The sequence below is a fragment of the Petaurus breviceps genome, unplaced genomic scaffold (assembly GCF_028583685.1).
Source record: "Petaurus breviceps papuanus isolate PSGF00001 unplaced genomic scaffold, PetGlider_PUasm1.0 90865, whole genome shotgun sequence".
NCBI lineage: Eukaryota > Metazoa > Chordata > Mammalia > Diprotodontia > Petauridae > Petaurus > Petaurus breviceps.
In genome coordinates this window covers 8,452,711-8,470,908 of record NW_027187367.1, presented here as the reverse complement: position 1 = coordinate 8,470,908, position 18,198 = coordinate 8,452,711, and the positions used below count along the sequence as shown (strand labels likewise).

At 41.0% G+C, this 18,198-nt stretch overlaps 1 protein-coding gene across 1 annotated transcript; it reads left to right on the top strand.

Annotated features, from left to right (window-relative positions):
* The first annotated feature begins 3,779 nt into the window (after positions 1 to 3,779).
* Positions 3,780 to 15,670, top strand: RPS10 (ribosomal protein S10). Its single transcript, XM_069073483.1, has 6 exons — positions 3,780 to 3,931; positions 5,324 to 5,473; positions 7,147 to 7,318; positions 8,788 to 8,865; positions 14,752 to 14,807; positions 15,204 to 15,670. Exons 2-6 carry the CDS (start codon positions 5,324 to 5,326, stop codon positions 15,243 to 15,245), a joined length of 498 nt encoding a protein of 165 aa, XP_068929584.1. The 5' UTR covers positions 3,780 to 3,931; the 3' UTR covers positions 15,246 to 15,670.
* The last annotated feature ends 2,528 nt before the right edge of the window (positions 15,671 to 18,198 follow it).

Sequence of the window (18,198 nt, the reverse complement as noted above, 5' to 3'; positions counted from 1 at the left end):
GCACCCACCCAGAAACACCTGGCCGTGTAACCTTGAGCAAGTTACTTAACCCCAATTGCTCAGGGGCGGCCAGGTGGCTCAGCGAGTAAGAGCACCGGCTCCAGTATTGGGATCGACCTGGAGATTGAATCCCGGGCTCGGACACTCAGCACCACACCCAGAAATAACTGGCCGTGTAACCTTGAGCAAGTTACTTAACCCTGATTGCTTTAAAAAAAAAAAATAAGCTTCCCCCCTCACCTTTTGAGTTCAAATCCAGTCTCAGGTATTTACTAGATATGTGATACTGGGCAAAGCACTTCCCCTTTTTCTGCCTCAATCTCATCTGTAAAACAGGGATAACAGCACCTATCTCCTACAATTAATGTAAGATGTGCTTAGTTAAATGCTTATTTAACTGTTACTCAGAAGAGAGACTTAGCACCTCCCCTCTTGTTTCTGGAGTATCTACTGTAGCTGGGCAAAAGACTGGGCAGAGGTCAGAACCCCATCAAAATTACTTGCCCTGGGGTCACAGAGCTAATGTCTGAGGCCAGATTTGAATTTAGGAAAAAGTGTAGAATATGAACAGCAAATGCCTTGAGTGCAAGAATGGTATAGAGGGTAGTGGTGGCATAAGAAGGGTCATCTAGGAAGTGTCTGATCAGAAAAGGAGGAGTCATGTATCAAGATTGAGAGCTAACAGATGGATTGTATGCCTGCTACACTGTTGGCAGTTTGCTTTACCTGAGCAGTTCAGAAAAGACCTACTGAAGTTCTAGCACTGACTCTGAATGGCACATGAGAACAGTGAATGTGACCCAGGAAGATATGCATGGCAGCAGGAGGAGGGATTGGAGAAGCAGGCCCCCAAAGGTGGTGGATGAACTTTTCTGAAAACTCCAATGTTTTTCTTTTCTGCCCACAGGCTCCTCTTCAACCAGAGTCACCACAGTCCTTACTATTTTACTCATTGGTTAGTATGAGGATATACTGCAGGAACTGTAAGGAAATTTTTATACAGAATTAAATCAGTATTAAAAGAAACTAGGTTAGGGGTGGCCAGGTGGCTCAGCGAGTAAGAGCACCAGCTCCATTGTCGGGATGACTTGGGGATCAAATCTGGGCTCAGATACTTAGCACCACACCCAGAAATAACTGGGTAACCTAGAGCAAGTTACTTAACCCTGATTGCTTTAAAAAAAAAAAAAGAAACTAGGTTGAGGGTGGGATGGTAGGGAGGGGAAGACTATTCCAGGTTAATCTGTAATTTCCAAACCCAAATTTGGCAGAGCACAGTCTATAGTAGGTTACTGCAAAATGGGCCTCTCCCCCTATTAAGACTTCACAGAATTAGGATGGTCCTTGAAGATACCTAAGTGCTCCTGAATGTTCTTTTAACATGTATGAGAAGTAACAAATGTTTCCAAGTACATGTCAACTGAAATGGAGCTAGGACAAAGAACAGTCCTATATACATTCCTGCATTGGGGAAGTAATAGATGACAATGTTATCTCTGTATTTTGCATTTGGAAAACAAAAAATAACCAAACAAAAAAAATCTGTACGGAAGGGTCTCCACTCTTTTGTTGAGGCTTATTGTTGAGAATATTGTTAGTGGCAGTTTTTTTTTCTCCTTTTCTCTCTGGCTGCTATTTGAAAAGGGTGATTTTATCCTAGATTTTTTTCTTCTTCTCTCCCTTTGCCTTGGAAGGGAACTGAGACATAACCTTAACAGCTCCATGATGTTACAACTGACCTAGAATATTTTTTTAGAGTTCTCTTGCATTTTCAGTTGAGCCAGGATCCTTCATGTACCCCAATCAAAAAAGATTCTGCAAGACCTTGGGGAAAGGTTTCTTTATGGCCCCATCTTAAACAGAACCACTGTAAACCGCAGCCTCCATTTCTGTCCCCAGTATGCTGTGTGTGTATGTCTTCTCCTTCACATCTCCTGTGTGTTATCTTTGACTATTGTGTGTGATTTGTCAAACAAGTATTTATAAAAAAAAAAAAAACGATGAGGGGCAGTTAGTGAATAGAGTACCAGCCCTGTAGTCAGGGGGACCTGAGTTCAAATCTGACCTCAGACACTTGACATACTTCCTAGCTTTGTGACCTTGAGCAAGTCACTTAACCCCAGCTGCCTTGCCTTCCCCCCTCCAAAAAAAAAATTATGTACTAGGCACTGGACTAAGTGCTTGGGTTACAAAGAAAGTATAGACCCTGCCAATAAGGGGCTCAAATTCTAATGGACACCACATACCAATAACTGTACATACAAGCTGTATACAGTATAGATGAAGGAGATCTAAGCAGGGAAGTCATTATTTAGTTACTCCTCTTTTCAATAAATTCCTGGCTCCCTATCACCTCCAGGATAAAATACAAAGTACTGTTTGACTTTCAAGCCCTTCATAACCTCCTCCTCCCCTACCTTTCTGGTCTTCTAATATCTTACTCCCTGCCAGGTAGTCTTTGTTCTAGCCACCTTGGCCTCCTAGCTATTCCAGGAACAAAACACTCCACCGCTCCTACCCCAGGCATTTTCTCCAGCTGTCCTGGGGGTCTAAGGAATGCTCTCCCTCCTCAACTCTGCCTATTGACTTCTCTGGCTTCCTTTAAGTCCCAACTAATATCCAAACCCAAATCTTTTACAAGAAGCCTTCTTTCCCAATCCCTTTTCATTCCAGTGCTCATACTGTATACACACACATAATAATAAGCCTCAGACATTAGCTGTATGACTCTGGGCAAGTCATTTTGATGGGGTTCTGATTTTTGTCCAGTCTTTTGCCCAGCTACAGTAGATACCCCAGCAAGAAGAGGGGAGGGGGTGTGCCTCTCTTCCAACTAACAATTAAGCAATAGCCTTATGGTTTCACATATATAATGATTTAGATCTTGTGATAATTCCTAGAATTATTTTTCTTGCCTAAAGACCCATTCTTGGAATTGTTTTTCTTCCTAAAAGACCCTTCCCCCCAACCGTGTGTAAGACCCACATCTCGGCTCATGCTCCCAATGCTGCCCCAACAGGAAATTGTGCAAGAACCCGCATAATCTGCACCATCATGTTGTGGCAAACTGCCTAGAAATCATGTATAAATATGCCTCTTCTAGTTCTGTATGCTGCTGGTTCCTTATGGATCAAGCCCACCCTGCTGTGTGTAATAAATCTTCTGACAGAGACGAACTTACTCTCTGAAATTCTTTCTAAGCGACCCCAACACAACCAATCTGTCGTCATTTCCACACCATTTGCCTCAGTTTCCTGATCCGAAAAAAGAGCTGGAGAAGGAAATGGCAAAGCACTCCAGTATCTTTGACAAGAAAATCCCAAATGGGATCACAAAGAATCAGACACGAATGAACAATAACAACCCTTTGCTCCTTCTTTCAAATATATATATATATATGCATATACATATATGCATGCATGCATATGATGTGTATATATGGATGTGTATGCACATACAGTATATTATATGCGTGCATACATGTGGGTGTGTACGTGAATGCACACATATACGTATGCACACAAGTATATAGGCACACTCGTGCATGTATATACACACATACACGTGTGCACATATGCACACATTTGAATTTGAAAAAAAGAGCAGAAGGATATTTACGAATCACTCATCCTCTAAGAAGCTTCCAATTAGACTTTTTTTCTTGAAGAGATAGCAGGTGACCCGGGTGCTTTTTCCTGGAGAGCGCTACGTCATTTAAAGGAAACTAACCACAGAAGGCCATCGATGGGTGCCCTTAAGATTCCCTGGGAGCTTTCAATCAGGCGTTGGAGAAGACATCCAAGGCCCTCCTGCTCCTGATGTCATTGACGGGGTCCTTAGCGAAGTCCGGAAGAGGCGCCGCGCCGCGCATGCTCTTTCCTTTCTATCCCGGGCTCCATCTAGAGCAGCAACCGCCGCCGCCGACGCCGAGGTGAGCCAGCTATGGGCCCCTTTTTCCATCTGCACCGCATCGGGCCCATCCCGCCGCCGAGGCCTCCGGCTGCACGTGGTGTTGGGCCGGGGGGCTTTCTTAACCCCGCGAGGGCCTTTATTTTTTAGGCAGCAAAAAAGCCTGCTTGGAAGGAGTGGGAGAGGCGCGGGCCAGGCTGGTCCCAGGCCGCGGCCCGTATCCGGGACCCCTCAGGCCCTAAGGGAGACTCGCCGACCCTTCTCTTGTTTCTCTGGGGAAGGGTACTTGCACCTAGACCCGATCCCAGAGCCTTCTCCTCCTGCCTTGGAGTGCGGCCTGGCTAGGGGCAGGAGGCTGCAGAAGCTGAGGCTCTTGGGTTTGGGGGTGGCGGGCTGGGCGTTTGGTTAAAGAACGATCTTAAAAACGTAGCTTGGAACCTAGAAATAAGCACAAAAGTATGTGTATCGTGTTACGCGTGAATAAACTAAAGTCTAGAGAGGTTGAGACCTGTCTAAAGTCCACCCATGTAGGAACACCTGGATTTTGAACCCAAATTCCTTGACTTCAAAGTGTAGTTTCTCATTAATTTTGCATGACATTTATTCTCTATTAAAATACTTGGACAATCTTTGAATATTTAGGAATATTGAACATTTAGGAACTTTGGATATTGAATATTTAGGAATTTCTTGGTTCCCAACAATCCTGTTTAGATTCCAACTTCCAAGGTTATGCTTTTTCCAGTGTCTGGTCTTCCCTTGATAGGCCTGTGAGGTTTGGAAGTAAAAGAAGAACTTAGAATTATCTGCTCCAATTAACCTCAGTTTATACGTTGGGAAACTAAGACACTGGAAGGTTGAGGTCACGGTGAGGTGACAGCCAGGATTTGCATTCAGATATTCTGATGCCAAACCTAGGGCAAATAAAGTGTTTTTGTGTTAATTTGATTGCTTTAATCTTGATTTTTCCATCTTCTGTTTGAGATTAGACAGGTACTATCAAGAAAGACACAGAAGCCGGGGTAAATGGAAATAAATTTGTTGATTCTCCAGAGTGCCATTTTTGTCTTGCGTTTTTCTTTTTGATTATCAGTTTCACTCACTACTTTTGCCTGATGTGAATGGACAATTTGAGTCTATTCCTATTAGGCAGAGATTCTGTCTTTCCAGAACTTTATTTTGTAAATAAACTAGTTGGTTGTATACAGAAATGTTTTTTGTTGGCTAAGAGTTGAGCTACATTGAGTGTGAAGACTCGCTACTCTACAGCTATATTTTCAAATTTAAAACCTGACATGAAAACAATCTTGGGCTGCCTGGGTGACAGAATTGTCTAGAGATGATTGTTGAAGTGTTGTCCAATAATTGACTGCATTCCTCAAACTCACTCTTCATTATTACTTTTGTCTTTCAGATGTTGATGCCCAAGAAGAACCGGATTGCCATCTATGAACTCCTTTTTAAGGAGGGAGTAATGGTAGCCAAGAAGGATGTTCACATGCCAAAGCACCCTGAGCTGGCGGACAAGAATGTGCCCAATCTCCATGTCATGAAGGCCATGCAGGTACTGAAGGACAGTGGGAGAAGGGTGGGGAGTGGTTCGATTTAAAAATTTTGTCCAAAAGAAAATTCTTTCCAAATTTTGGGATTGTTTGAGGTAATTCAAGAAATTTAACCTGTGCCTATTGCCCATTGGAGGGTAATAATAAGTTATAGCTAACATTTGTAGAGGCGCTGTGCCAAATACTTAACATTTACTGTCTTATTTGATCCTCACAACCACCGTGGGAATTAGATGCTATTGTTATCTTCATTTTACAAATGAGGAAACTGAGGCAAACAGGTTAAGTGATTTACCCAGGATCACATGGCTTAGTAAGTTAGTGTTTGTGGCTCAAATTGAACTCAAGTCTTCCTGAGTTCCTTCTGATTACTTACATGCCTGGTGCTTCTGTCTATTGCACCGTCTTGCTGCCCACTTATTAAAGATTACTGGAACAATAAGAACTCATAAAAATTTCCTTCTCTATACTCATGCAGCACCAGCCTGGCACAAGCCCTCATCCTTTACACCTGGGCTCAATTGAAATACCCTTTTGCTTGGTGTCCCTGCCTCTTATATCTCCCCAACTCCAAAGTATCCTTTAGTCAACTACTAAAATCGTCTTTCCTCACTCCGTTCAGTGAACTTCATTGCTCCCTGTTACTTCTTTCACCAATATGAAATCCTTTGACATTTTAAATCTGACCCTTTCCACTCTTCTTAAACTTTACTCTTCACATATTCTTGTGATCCAGGGACACTGACCTATTTGCTGATGACACCTGGGGACACTCCATCTCCAAACCATGCCTTTTCACTGGCTATCCCCCATTCCTGGAATGTTGTCCCTCACTTCTGCGTCCTGACTTCAAGGCTCAGCTCAGTTACCACCTTCTGCAGGATTCTTTCTTGCCCCAGTACCAACCTTCTATTTACATTGTTTTTATCTTGTATCTGTATGCTTGTGTCTCTACCCAATTGTCATGTGAGTTCTTTGAGAGCAGGGATCAAATGTTTGCCTTTCTTAATTTCTTTGGTTAACATAGTGTCTGGTTCATAGAAAAAACTTAATGCTGGTTCAAAATATATGTTCTAATTCTGCCTTGACCACTAACTAGTTGTGTTACTTTAAGTCACTTAAGTGCTTCAGTTTTCTCTTTTTTGAAATGAAGATTATATCTAAACTGACCTTATAGCATTGGACATCAAATAAGACTGATTTGGATGAACTTAAAATTGTAAGGCTTAAAACTAATATGTTCTCCTTTGTAACCATTTCTAATTTGAAGGGATCTGAGTTTTTTCCTCTAGTGGTCCTTGGAAGCATTCAAGTCAATTTCATTACGAAGTATTGGCTTTTAAGTGGTTCACAGATTCATTATTATTTCAACTGAAAATCATTATCTTTGGCTAGGAGTCAAATTTGGTATAGTTCTTCCTGGCTTTAGAATCCCACCTCTACACTTAGTCCTGGACATTCAGACACTGAATCTTTGAGTCCCCTTTGTAAGATGGGGAAAATACCAGCACTGCCTGTCTTTTGGGGTTGTTTTAAGAGTGAAATGTTATTGTTGTTCTTCCCCATCCCATTCCCCCCAAAACCTTAAGGAGATAATTAAAAGTTTTATACTTTCTTCTTCAGATCATTTGGTTATGAGAACCCAGGTGATAAACTGAATATTTTCTTCTTTCAGTCTTTAAAGTCTCGTGGCTATGTTAAGGAGCAGTTTGCATGGAGACATTTCTACTGGTACCTCACCAATGAGGGCATTCAGTACCTCCGGGATTACCTTCACCTTCCTCCTGAGATTGTGCCTGCCACACTCCGAAGAAGTCGTCCTGAGACAGGAAGGCCAAGGCCCAAAGGTATTTTGCTTTAAAATTATGTGATTATACCACCATGGGCTTCTTTCAGGCTCATGCATATCAAGACAGAAAGGTCATTGGAACCAGATATTTGTTAGTAGAATGCTGTTTGCTTGGGAATAAAGTCATTTTATTCTTGAGAAGAAACAATTAAGTGTACATAATAGAAGTGTGGTCATAACAAGCTTTTTAAAGTCTATTTTTAAAAACTGACTCATGACATGAACCTTGCTCAAGTCCTTTCAGTCTTTGTTTCATTCTTTTTAATCTGCTCCAATGTGGGGGTTAGTAAGGGAACTCTGCTATCTTGGAATTTTAAAAAAGATCTATATGCTCATTCATTTTTGGAACTGTTTATATAGAGATTATTTATCAGGCTATATCCTCCAAAGCACAAGTATAGGTTTTCCCCATTACCCACTTCTCTCAGTATATTCCTGTGGTCAACTTAATTTGTGAAATGCTGAACTGGCTACTTTGGAGGGTTTTGCTTATGATTTTTGGAAGTATTACCTCATTTCTATATGAGGAAATGTGCTGAAAGTCAGAAGGATTAAAGAACCTATCTTTTTGTTTCTTCCAAAAGCCCAGAAAAAATGTTAATCACCTATGTAAAGGTTCACCTTTTAAAAATCTGTACCACAGTTGTTCTTACTGTATACCAAACCAGATAACTGGGTCTTTTCCTCCCCGTTGTAAAACCCCTGTAAACTTGTCTGTCCTATAGTTTTGTTTTTGTTTTGTCTCCTGGAAAGATTGTCTATTCAGAATTCCATTGTAATATTCTCCTGAAACCACTAGCAACTCATTTTGCACTAACTCCATGAAATTTCAAGATTGAGATAGGACAGAGTGAGAAAGGTCTTAATAGAGAAATTTCCTGTGTGGTTCCTATGTAAGTCCCCCCCAATTGCTGGGACACTTGAAAGTATAGAATGAGTTCATCACTTTCTCAGGGTTCTAGAATTTTTTCTTACATCCTCTTAGCTCCTGGTATTACAAATCTATTGGCTTGTTTGCACTGATGTGCCCTAATGAATAAATATAAGGGGAATCAATCTAACTGAAAGAGTTGTAGAAATTTCCTAGGCTTTTTGAAACTCCGTTTTTGAAATGTTGATAGAATAATTTGAGAATCTTTGGGTTGGTGATTTTTTCCATTTTGTACAAAAAGTCTCCAGTTTTAGAAATGGATTGTTTCAAAAGTTCAAGTTATTTGGTATGCACTGTCTGCTAGTTTTGTTTTAAGCATACAATGTTTCAGATTAAATGGATTGACCTTTATAGGTGACTTGGGGAATCCAGATAATATTTTGAGTTTTGTTTCAATAAACCTGTTCCACATTAAGAGTTTGGGGTTCTGGGAACACAGCTTCCTCCTCTGCAGCCACTCCAAAGTCAGGAATGTCTACATATAAAATTCATTTAACTGGGTTTCATGGTATTAATGCTGTTCTTGATTTGTATAGGGCTGGAGGGTGAGCGACCTGCCCGACTTACGCGGGGTGAAGCTGACAGAGACACGTACAGACGAAGTGCTGCTCCTCGTAAGTTATCTTGCTACTCAGGAAGTTTGTCAGTTTAACTGAGCAAACATTTATTAAGCACTTATTATGTTTGGCATTGGACATAGAAAAAGGAAATCCTCCCCTTAAGAAGCTTGTGTTCTACTGAGGGTTGGAGGGAACACATACCATATGTCTTCTAGTAAGTATGTACAAAATGTTAGGGGGAGGGCAGAGTACTAACAGCTAAGAATCAAGGCCTCAGGAAGGAGCTGTCTCTATGAGCTGAGCCTTGAAGGGAGTTAGAGATTTCAACCAAAGGAAGAGAGCACATTCCAGGCATGGGGAACAGCAAGCAGACTCCTGTGGCTGGAACTTGTGTACATGAGAGGGATAATAATCTGAAATAGAGAGCAGTCAGACTTGAGGGCTCCAAATGCTAAGTAGAGCAGTTTGTCTTTTGTCCTGGAGGCATTTGGAAGTCAGTGGAGCTTTTTGTGCCCAGGAGTGACATGGTCTGAACAGCACTTTAGGAATTTGGGCACAGTATGGAGGGGATAGATTTATTGGGGACCTTAGGAGGGCCTGATGCAGGGGCTCAGGTATAGGAGGTGATCGATGACCCTCTGAATAGAAAGAACCTGACAGTTGAGAGTTTGTCAGACAGAATTGACAAGATTTATTATTTGTATATGGGGAATGGAATTGGGGATTACTTCTGGTTTGTGAGCTTGGGTGGTTGAAAGAAGCTTGGGTTGTTGTCACAGGGTTGTTGAGTTTGAGATGTTTGGATTCAGTCAGAGGGCCACACCTGAGGACCTAGAAGGCCACATTCGGCCTTGAGGCTGCAGGTTCCCCGCCCCTGGTTTAAGGGAAATGCATGTTGATTTTGAGGTGTTTTTGGAGATGCAGCTCAAGAAAAAAGTGGAAGTTGGATATATAGTACTGTGGGTTGGCCTGCATACTAAAACCTTGGGAACTGGTAAGATCACAAAGAGAATGAATATCAAAGAGCTAAGTTAAAGACACACAGGAAGCCCCAGCCATACAAAGAAGGTGACAAAAATGAGGACTGGGAGTTGAATTTAAGAGAAATATAAAAGACATTTTTTTGAGAGTGGTAGAGTTGGGATTAATGAGTATAAGAAATAGGGGGGTGGAGGAAACAAGTGTGCTCAGCCCTTTCTAGGAGTTTAGTTACAAAGGGAGAAAGACCCAGAATAACGACTTGGAGGGGGAAGGTAAGGTCAAGAGAAGGGTTTTGATGTTTGTTTGTGGTGCTGTTTTTTTTTAAGCAGTTGGGGTTAAGTAACTACTTGCTCAAGGTTACACAGCCAGGTGTTTTGGGGTAAATGCTTAAGTGTCTGAGCCCAGATTCGATCCCAGGTATCCTGACTCTGGGGCTAGTGCTCTTACTGTGCTACCTGGCCACCCCTGTTTTGATATTTTTAAAGAATGAGAATGAACCTGGTGGTATTTGGCTGGAAAGAAGCCTGTAGATAAGGAAAGGTTGCAGGGAAAGAGGGGACAGTTCAGAAGATAAATAAACTTCCACAGCACATAGAATTAACAGCAAATTTTAGCCTTGGCTGGGGAGAAGACCTGCTTCTTCCTTGCTGAGACTTGAAGCAAAAGGTGATGGTAATAATTATGTTGTTGTTTTCATTCTTAACAGCTAGTGCCTATATAATTATTGTCTGCTATGTGCTGCTAGTCACAATACTAAGTGTTTTGCAGATATTATCTCATTTGATCCTCAGAATAACCGAGGAGGATAGATGCTAGCTGTTATTATCACCCCCATTTTACAGTTGAGGAAACTGAGACAGACACAAGTGAAGTAACTTTCTAAGATATCACAGCTAGTAAATGTCTGGGACTAGGTTTGAACTCAGGGTTTTCTGTTGCTAAGCCCAGCACTCTATCTCCTGTCCACCAACTGCCTACGAGAGAATTGGGGGGGGGGGGTGAGGTGTGGAGTCCAAAGGAAATTGAGAGGACAGAGGGAGGTGAAGTGAAATCTGAGGAGGTTTGGGAGATTGTGGAGATACATGGTTAAACAGGAAAGAATAAGAGAATTGCCTATGGCAGCAAGGGACCATTTGAGACACTAAATTAGTGAGCTCAGGTGATCTGCCCTGAGGAGGTGGTTTGCCTGCTCTACAAGCATGGGGCAGGGACAACTAATCCTGGCCTGAATGGTTGCAAAGATGGGTGTGAGGCAGATTAAGTGTTGATTTAAGTAGCTGTTATGCACTAGAAATGTAAAAATAAAAGATGAAAAACACTTTTTAAGAAACCAAATCTAAGAGGGAGGACAATATATATACATACACAGAAAATACGGTTTATGTGGGCCAAGTTGGTTTTCCATGTGCAAAGAATGATTTTTACATGTTTACATACAATAAAACTTCATTATCAGCTCACAACAATACAAAAACAGGCAGTAGCCTGAATGTGGCCTTGTGCCAGCCATGTTAAATCATAGCAAATACTTATTGCTATGCTAGGAGGGCTGACTTGGCAAACATTACTTTCTGCACTCCTGTCCCCTTTTTTAAAACCCCAAAACTTGAAGGGGAGAAAGGGATTTCATCAAAGATGTAGAGAATGTTCCAGGCCTTTGGAAATGCACATAGGTAGAAGAAAACCAGCCACAGACACCCACTAGCTGTGTGACCCTGGGCAAATCACCTCATCCTGTTTGCCTCAGTTTCATCATCTATAAAATGAACTGGAGAAGGAAATGGCAAGCCACTCTAGTTACCAAAAAGACCCCAAATGGGGTCATGAAGAGTAGAGACAACTGAAACCTCTAAACAACAACAAAAAAGTTGGTGAGCTTGGTCAGATTGCAAGGGAATTTGTGGAGTAACTACTGGTTAGCTTCTCCTGTCTTTTCTCAGAGTGAGAGTCAGCACATCATAGTAGCAGGTTTAGGTCTCAGTAGTCTGGTGCTATTAAGAATTCTTTAGCAGAACTTGCACAAGGCAGGTCTTTTGGGGGTTAAAGCTAGGGAGGCCTAACTGAGTGACACCTTTGAAGTTAGAGACAAAATCTCAGGATTCCCTGATTTAGCAGTAGAAATTTGGAGCCTATTAGGGATCTTGAACCACTTTATTTGGTTAATTAGCCTTTCAAAGGACAATGGAGGAAGCTAGGACTTGCTGAATGAGTGAAAAGTATTGGGTATATAGTTGACTAAGTAGGAAGGAATTTAGCCTTCCTTCTTCTTTCTTTAAACCTTAAACCCAGGTCACTCTGAAGCTCATAGATTGGACCACCACAGGTCCCTGCCCAAGCTCTACTTAATGGCTGTATTTTGGGCCCATCTGCCTTAGGGTGAATGTCTGTGGTAACTACTTCTCTTTTGAACAGCAACCCTGAGGGTCTTCCCCTCCCAGCTAAATTTTTTTATAATTAAGGGGGCCATCCCTTGACTTTTTTTTATGGAAGGCAGTTGGGGGTTAAGTGACTTGCCCAAGGTCACACGGCTACTTATCATGTTAAGTGTCTAAGGCAGGATTTGAACTTAGATCCTCCTGACTCCAGGGCCAGTGCTCTATTTATTCACTACACCACCAAGCACCCCGCCTTGACTCACTTTTTAAAGAGACCTATTCCCTGAATGGGTATTACCTCACTCTAAGTGAGTACATGAACAGGCCTTAGCCTAAAAAGACCCATTGCATCCTGGGTCATCTCCAGTCATCCTGATGAATATCTGGTCACTGGATCCAGATGGCTCTGGAGGAGAAAGTGAGGCTGGTGTTCTTTCATGGCCCTCCCTCACTCAAATCAAAGTTAACTTGCAAGCCATGTCATTTCTCTGATGCCATGGCCCTCTTCAAAAAAAACGAAAGACAAACACAGGTTGGCTAAGTACATGACCCGATGACCCTTCCAACTTCCTAACTTAATATGTCTCAGACTTTTCATTTTTCCCATTAATTTTTAAAAATCTGGTAAATTTAACCTTATTAAATTCATTTATCTGATCTTTTTTTCCTATCATTCCATCTTCATGCCTCATGACCCCTTCTATCTGTCCTTAATCCTCACCTTGACTTCTTTTCCTGCCACCCCAAGGCTGTCATGCCTGCACCAGCTATACTCTTTTCCCTTCCCAATTTTAAACCCCTGCTAAACCAATTCAGCTCTATACTATTCTCTACTTAAAATCCCTGCTCCCTTGTTCTGTTGCCTGTCACTCTTTGCAAAACACCAACCCTGGGTTACTCCAACCATTGACCTTCTTTGCCTCCTATTCAGGTAGGAAGTTGGAGAAAAAGTAGAATTGTGCTGATTGGGTTTCTCTAGCAAATTGCTCTTACTATTATCTTCATATTCAATTTTTTAAAATCTTCACTCTTTTCCCTATTTATTGGTTCCTTTCTTACTGTCTGTAGATGTGTTCATATTTCTCCCATCCTTAAAAAAAGTCACTTGTTCTTACCATGCCCACTGTCTCATGTATTTCCCCTAATGGCTTTTTCGTGTTCCTTAATCTGGACGAGTCTGAAATTTTTGACCCTGTTGGTGCCTTGTCCTCTTAAGAGAATCTCCTTTTTAGGTGTTTGTGGTACCGCTCTTTGTCATGCCACGGTCATGCGCTCTAACCTTTGTTGTCCCCCTTCCTGTATTCCTCTTCTCTTTTTTCCCTTTATTTTATTATTTGGTTATCTCAGTTTTCATCTCTGTGCACATGATTCCCAGATCTAGATGTCCAGCCCCAATCTCTTGAGCTCCAATCCTGAATTACCAATTACTTTTTGAACATCTGGAACTGGATGTCCTGTAGCAGAATTGGTGAACCCTTGACCTTGACGCCACTGTGACCTTCTAGGTTCTTGGGGGTGCAGCCTTTTGACTGAGTCCAAGTTTTACAGAACAAATCCTTTTATTAAGGGAATTTTGGGTTCAGAGGGCTGCACTTGAGGACTTTGAGGCCACAGGTTCCCCACCCCTGGCCTGTAGGCATCTCAGATTCAACATATCCAAAAGTAAACTGATAGCTCCCCTTCCCTTTTCTTAATTTTTCCATCCATTACTTTTGTGGGTACCACAATTTTCCCAATTCTTTGTCTCTTCCTCTCTCCCATGTGCAATCTATTGCTGAATCTTTTATTTTCTACTTTAATAACTCTCTTCTGTCATCTTCTCTATACTTCCACAGTCACATTCTCAGTTCAGGCCCTAATCTCATCTTTTCCTGGATTGTTTGTAATAGCTTTCTAATTATTTTCTTTGCCACATCCTCACTCTAATCGCTCTTTTCATTCAGCTGAATTTTTAAGAATAACCATTACACACATATACACACACTCAGTAAACTACAGTGGCTCCCTAGTAGCTCTGGGATCAAATAAAATCTTCTGTTTGACATTTAATTAATATTTTCACTACTGTGCTCTTTCTATCTTCTAGACTTTTTATACTTTTCCTGTTAACACTATCTGATCTATCTACCCTGACCTCTTTGATGGCTCTCACATAGATCTCCCATCTCTCTGTCTTTGCACTGGTTGTCCCTATTTTTAGAATATTCTTCCTTATTACCTCTTTACCCAACTTCCAAAGGTCAACTCAGATCCCACCTTCTGAATGAGCTTTTTCCCTGTACCCCAGCTGCTTCCTCTTGAGACTCCTTCCTTCTGCTCTATGCAGATCGTGCCTGCAAGAGAGTACATTCGATGGCACACCTTTCTTCATGACAATAAGAGCTCCTTGAAGGCAGGGACTGTTGTTAACTTTTGTATAGCCATAGCATAGTTCCCAGGACCAGGTGCATATTATGTGCTTAATAAATGTTTATAGGGGGTGGGGGATGACACTAAATTACTTCTTTACCCTCCATTTCCTTCTGTGGTCTTCATCTAAAACTTAGACCAGATGATCATTCTGACTTACTGCTTTTTTTCTTAGCTGGTGCTGACAAAAAGGCTGAGGCTGGAGCTGGATCAGCAACAGAATTCCAATTTGTAAGTAATTTTATTTTGGACTTTGATGTATAAGTAGCCATTCTCTTGAGCATGAGTAGGTTTTAGAAAGTATTTGTACTTAGTGAGTTTGCATTGTCTTTGCCTTTGCTGGAGAACATAAAAAAACTTTTCACATCTTTGCATAGGCAAACACTGTTGGGGGTTGTGGGGGTGCCATCCATTCTCATTGTCTCTAAGGCAGCAAGAGTTGGTTGGAAGTATTTGTCTTCGTAGACCATTTGGACCTTCGCAGAAAAGCTTTTTGAGAATTCCTTTGAGGGAGAAGCAAATTTAAATAATGATGATGAGGTTTAGCAAAGCCCATAGGAATTTTTGGGAGAAGAGTAGAGATGAATTTTGTGACATGAATATAAATGTTTTCTTTTTCTCTTACAGAGAGGTGGATTTGGTCGTGGACGTGGTCAACCTCCTCAATAAAAACTGTAGAGATATGTTTCATATTGAATAAAATTTGGGAAAAAAATATTATTTGTCTTGTGTCTGTTTCATTGACATTTGTATTGTCTCTGTGCCTTTGGTCCTTCCCAGGGAAGACTGATTTGTATATATTGTATTTAAACTGAAAGATCATAATCCTTTTTATCTGTATTATCTAAGCTTGGGATGAGGGACTATTAGGGAAAGAGGTATAAAGTCTTAACTTCCTTGCCCTCTCTTTCAAGCTGACAAAAGTTATTTCTGTGAGAGCTGCTTTGAAATAACTTCTATCTCTAATCCAGCATGCCTTTAATTGCTTTTGTGCCAATTGCTTTGAAATGGAAGCTCTGTTCTGCCTGATTGAAAATGTTCCTGAGGTCTCTTGAATTTTCCTCCCAATAAAGTCTACTTATCACTGGCAAAAATGAACATAGTTCCTTAGTAGAGAGGATAGATATTTTCACCACTGAAAAGTTAAAATTCAAAAGTCAGGGATATGGTGTGATGAGTGGAATTTTTTAACTGACCATGGGATGAAAGCCCTGAGAAGCTGAAGAAATGCTCATAGCTTTTGAACTCTAGTAAACCAACTATTTACAAACTGACCTAGTTCAGCTATTAAGTAGCTCTCTCTGAGTCACTGCTGATTTTGAAGGGATTGGTTGCTCCTACAAATGTTGAGTTCATTTAGTTATTCCTTGGTTGGAAATGGGCTTTTTGCTAGTAGTATAATAATTAAGCTGTTTCCACCATTCTTAGAAAAGCAGAGATTTGGGACGGGGACAGGTGTGCAAGAAAATGACTAGCAGTTGGTTGCTGTTTGTAAAGATGCCTACATGGAGAGTTGAAATAGCTCCTTAGAAGTGTTAAGGAGTATTTGTTTTTGGGTTTTTTTGCTTTTTGGAGGGGGGAAGGCAGGGCAATTGGACTTAAGTGACTTGCCCAAAGTCACACAGCTATAAAGTGTTAAGCATCTGAGGCTGGATTTGAACTCAGGTCCTCCTGACTACGTGCCACCTAGCCGCCCTGTCAAGGAGTATTTGGAAATGTACATCATTAGTTTTTTTTATTAAGTTTTTGTCTTAAGCATCATAACTAGTAAACTTTCAGTGTAGCAGACATTTTCTAGAGATTCTCAATAGAATTCATTGCTCTTAATATTTGGATAACTTATCAGTGGTTTCCTTTGTAATACTGTATATTTTATGCGTTTAAAAACATTGTGAGAAGTCTACAGGCTACCCCAGACCTCTAAGAAGGGCCCTTGACAGAGGATTAAGAAAACTTACTGTAGAAGGTTTTTGGGGGAAAGGGTGAACTATAAAACTTAGGAGAGAACATGGGAGGAGTAGTAAATCATGGATTTTCCATCCCTTCATTTTGCCTTCACTGTTTCAAGATTAAACTGTACAAAATGTTTCATTTCGCAAGCTGATTTCTGATACTTGGTATGGGGTTGAGGGTGTGATTACAATCTAAAAATTGAGGAACTGAAAACAAAGCTGTACCTTATTTTCCTTCTCAAGAACTTGCTTTTCTTGATTTAGGCTGTCATAGTTATGTTTTAACAGGATAAGTCTTTTATATATTCCATGTTAAATGAGATCAAGTATTTATGGTAGAGGGAGGTGAGTAGGAAGAAGATTCCTGGCAGCTTCTCTGGACAAGTAATACCTTAGATTTGCAGGAGTGTCCTATAAAAACTTGTTTGAAGGCATTCCAGGAGCTAAGTCATGAATTGTAAACTGATTAGAAAGGAAAGCCCACAAGTCTGACTAAATTATTGTTGAATGAATTAAAGGTTTTCAGAACACTTCCCAGTAAATGAGAATTTTTTTAGAGGGTAGCCAAAAGTGGTGGTTTAGCATGTTTTCAAGAGTTGTTGAAAAACCGGTATTTTTATTCTTGTTCATGCAATCTAAGTGGAAACCAGTAGATGTCAGGCTACTGCAACACAAAAATCTCTTGCTGGCTTGCATTTATCAACAGCTAATTTGGAACCTTCACTGCCAGTAGGGGAAGCTTTCTTTGGCAGAAAGGGCTAATGTTTGGGGAAACTTTCAGTGCCCCATTGGCTGCCTTTGCCTGGCCTGGCTTTTTATCCAATTTTCCAGCTGGCTTGAATGATGTCAAGTGGTTTACCCGTGTTCACACGCTGAGGCGATTGTTTAACCTGGATTAAACTCTGAGATGTTGCCGGCTCCCTGTCTTCCCTTTTCCCTCTCACCAAAACAGAATGTGAATGGATTTGTACTTTCTGGCCCAAATGGCCTAGCGCCCTCACTCTTTATAGCTTTTCAGCTAGAGCTCTAGACCTTGTTTCTTTCAGTGATAGGAATTAGCCAGCCCTTAGAAGGTAACCCTGAGACCTGCCTTTCATATTCCGGATAATCCTATACTGCTAAGCGTGGGAAGGTTGTGAAACTATTAAGCCTGCATTATCTGTAAAAGTCCAGATCTGCAAATAAATGTTCATAGTTGTGAGAATTTAAGCGAGGTTGAATATTGGTAGAGGGAGTTGACCCAGATAAAAGCAATGTGACATAGATGATAGGAAAATGGGTTCAAGTCCTGACTGACAGGCCAAGTCACCGTGGAAGTCACTTAACTCCTAAGTTTCTCAAGCAATTAAGACTAAGCTGCCTCTGGTGGAGGGAAAGCTTCTAAGAAATCACAGATTGGTACAACTTTACCCCCCCCCCAAAAAAAAAAAAAAACTAGTCAATAACAAATTGAATTTTGTAACATTACTATTTACAAAATGCTATCAGATCATTAGACGTAGAGATGTAAAAGACTTTGGAGCAGAATGGGTCCATGAACTATTTTTTTTAACTTTCAGTGTAATTGCTTTTGTTTGCCATCCTACATATTTAATGTATTTTAAAACATTCTGAGAAGGGATCTTCAAGAAAAAAAAAGGTTGAACCTCCACCTAGTTCAAACCCCTCAT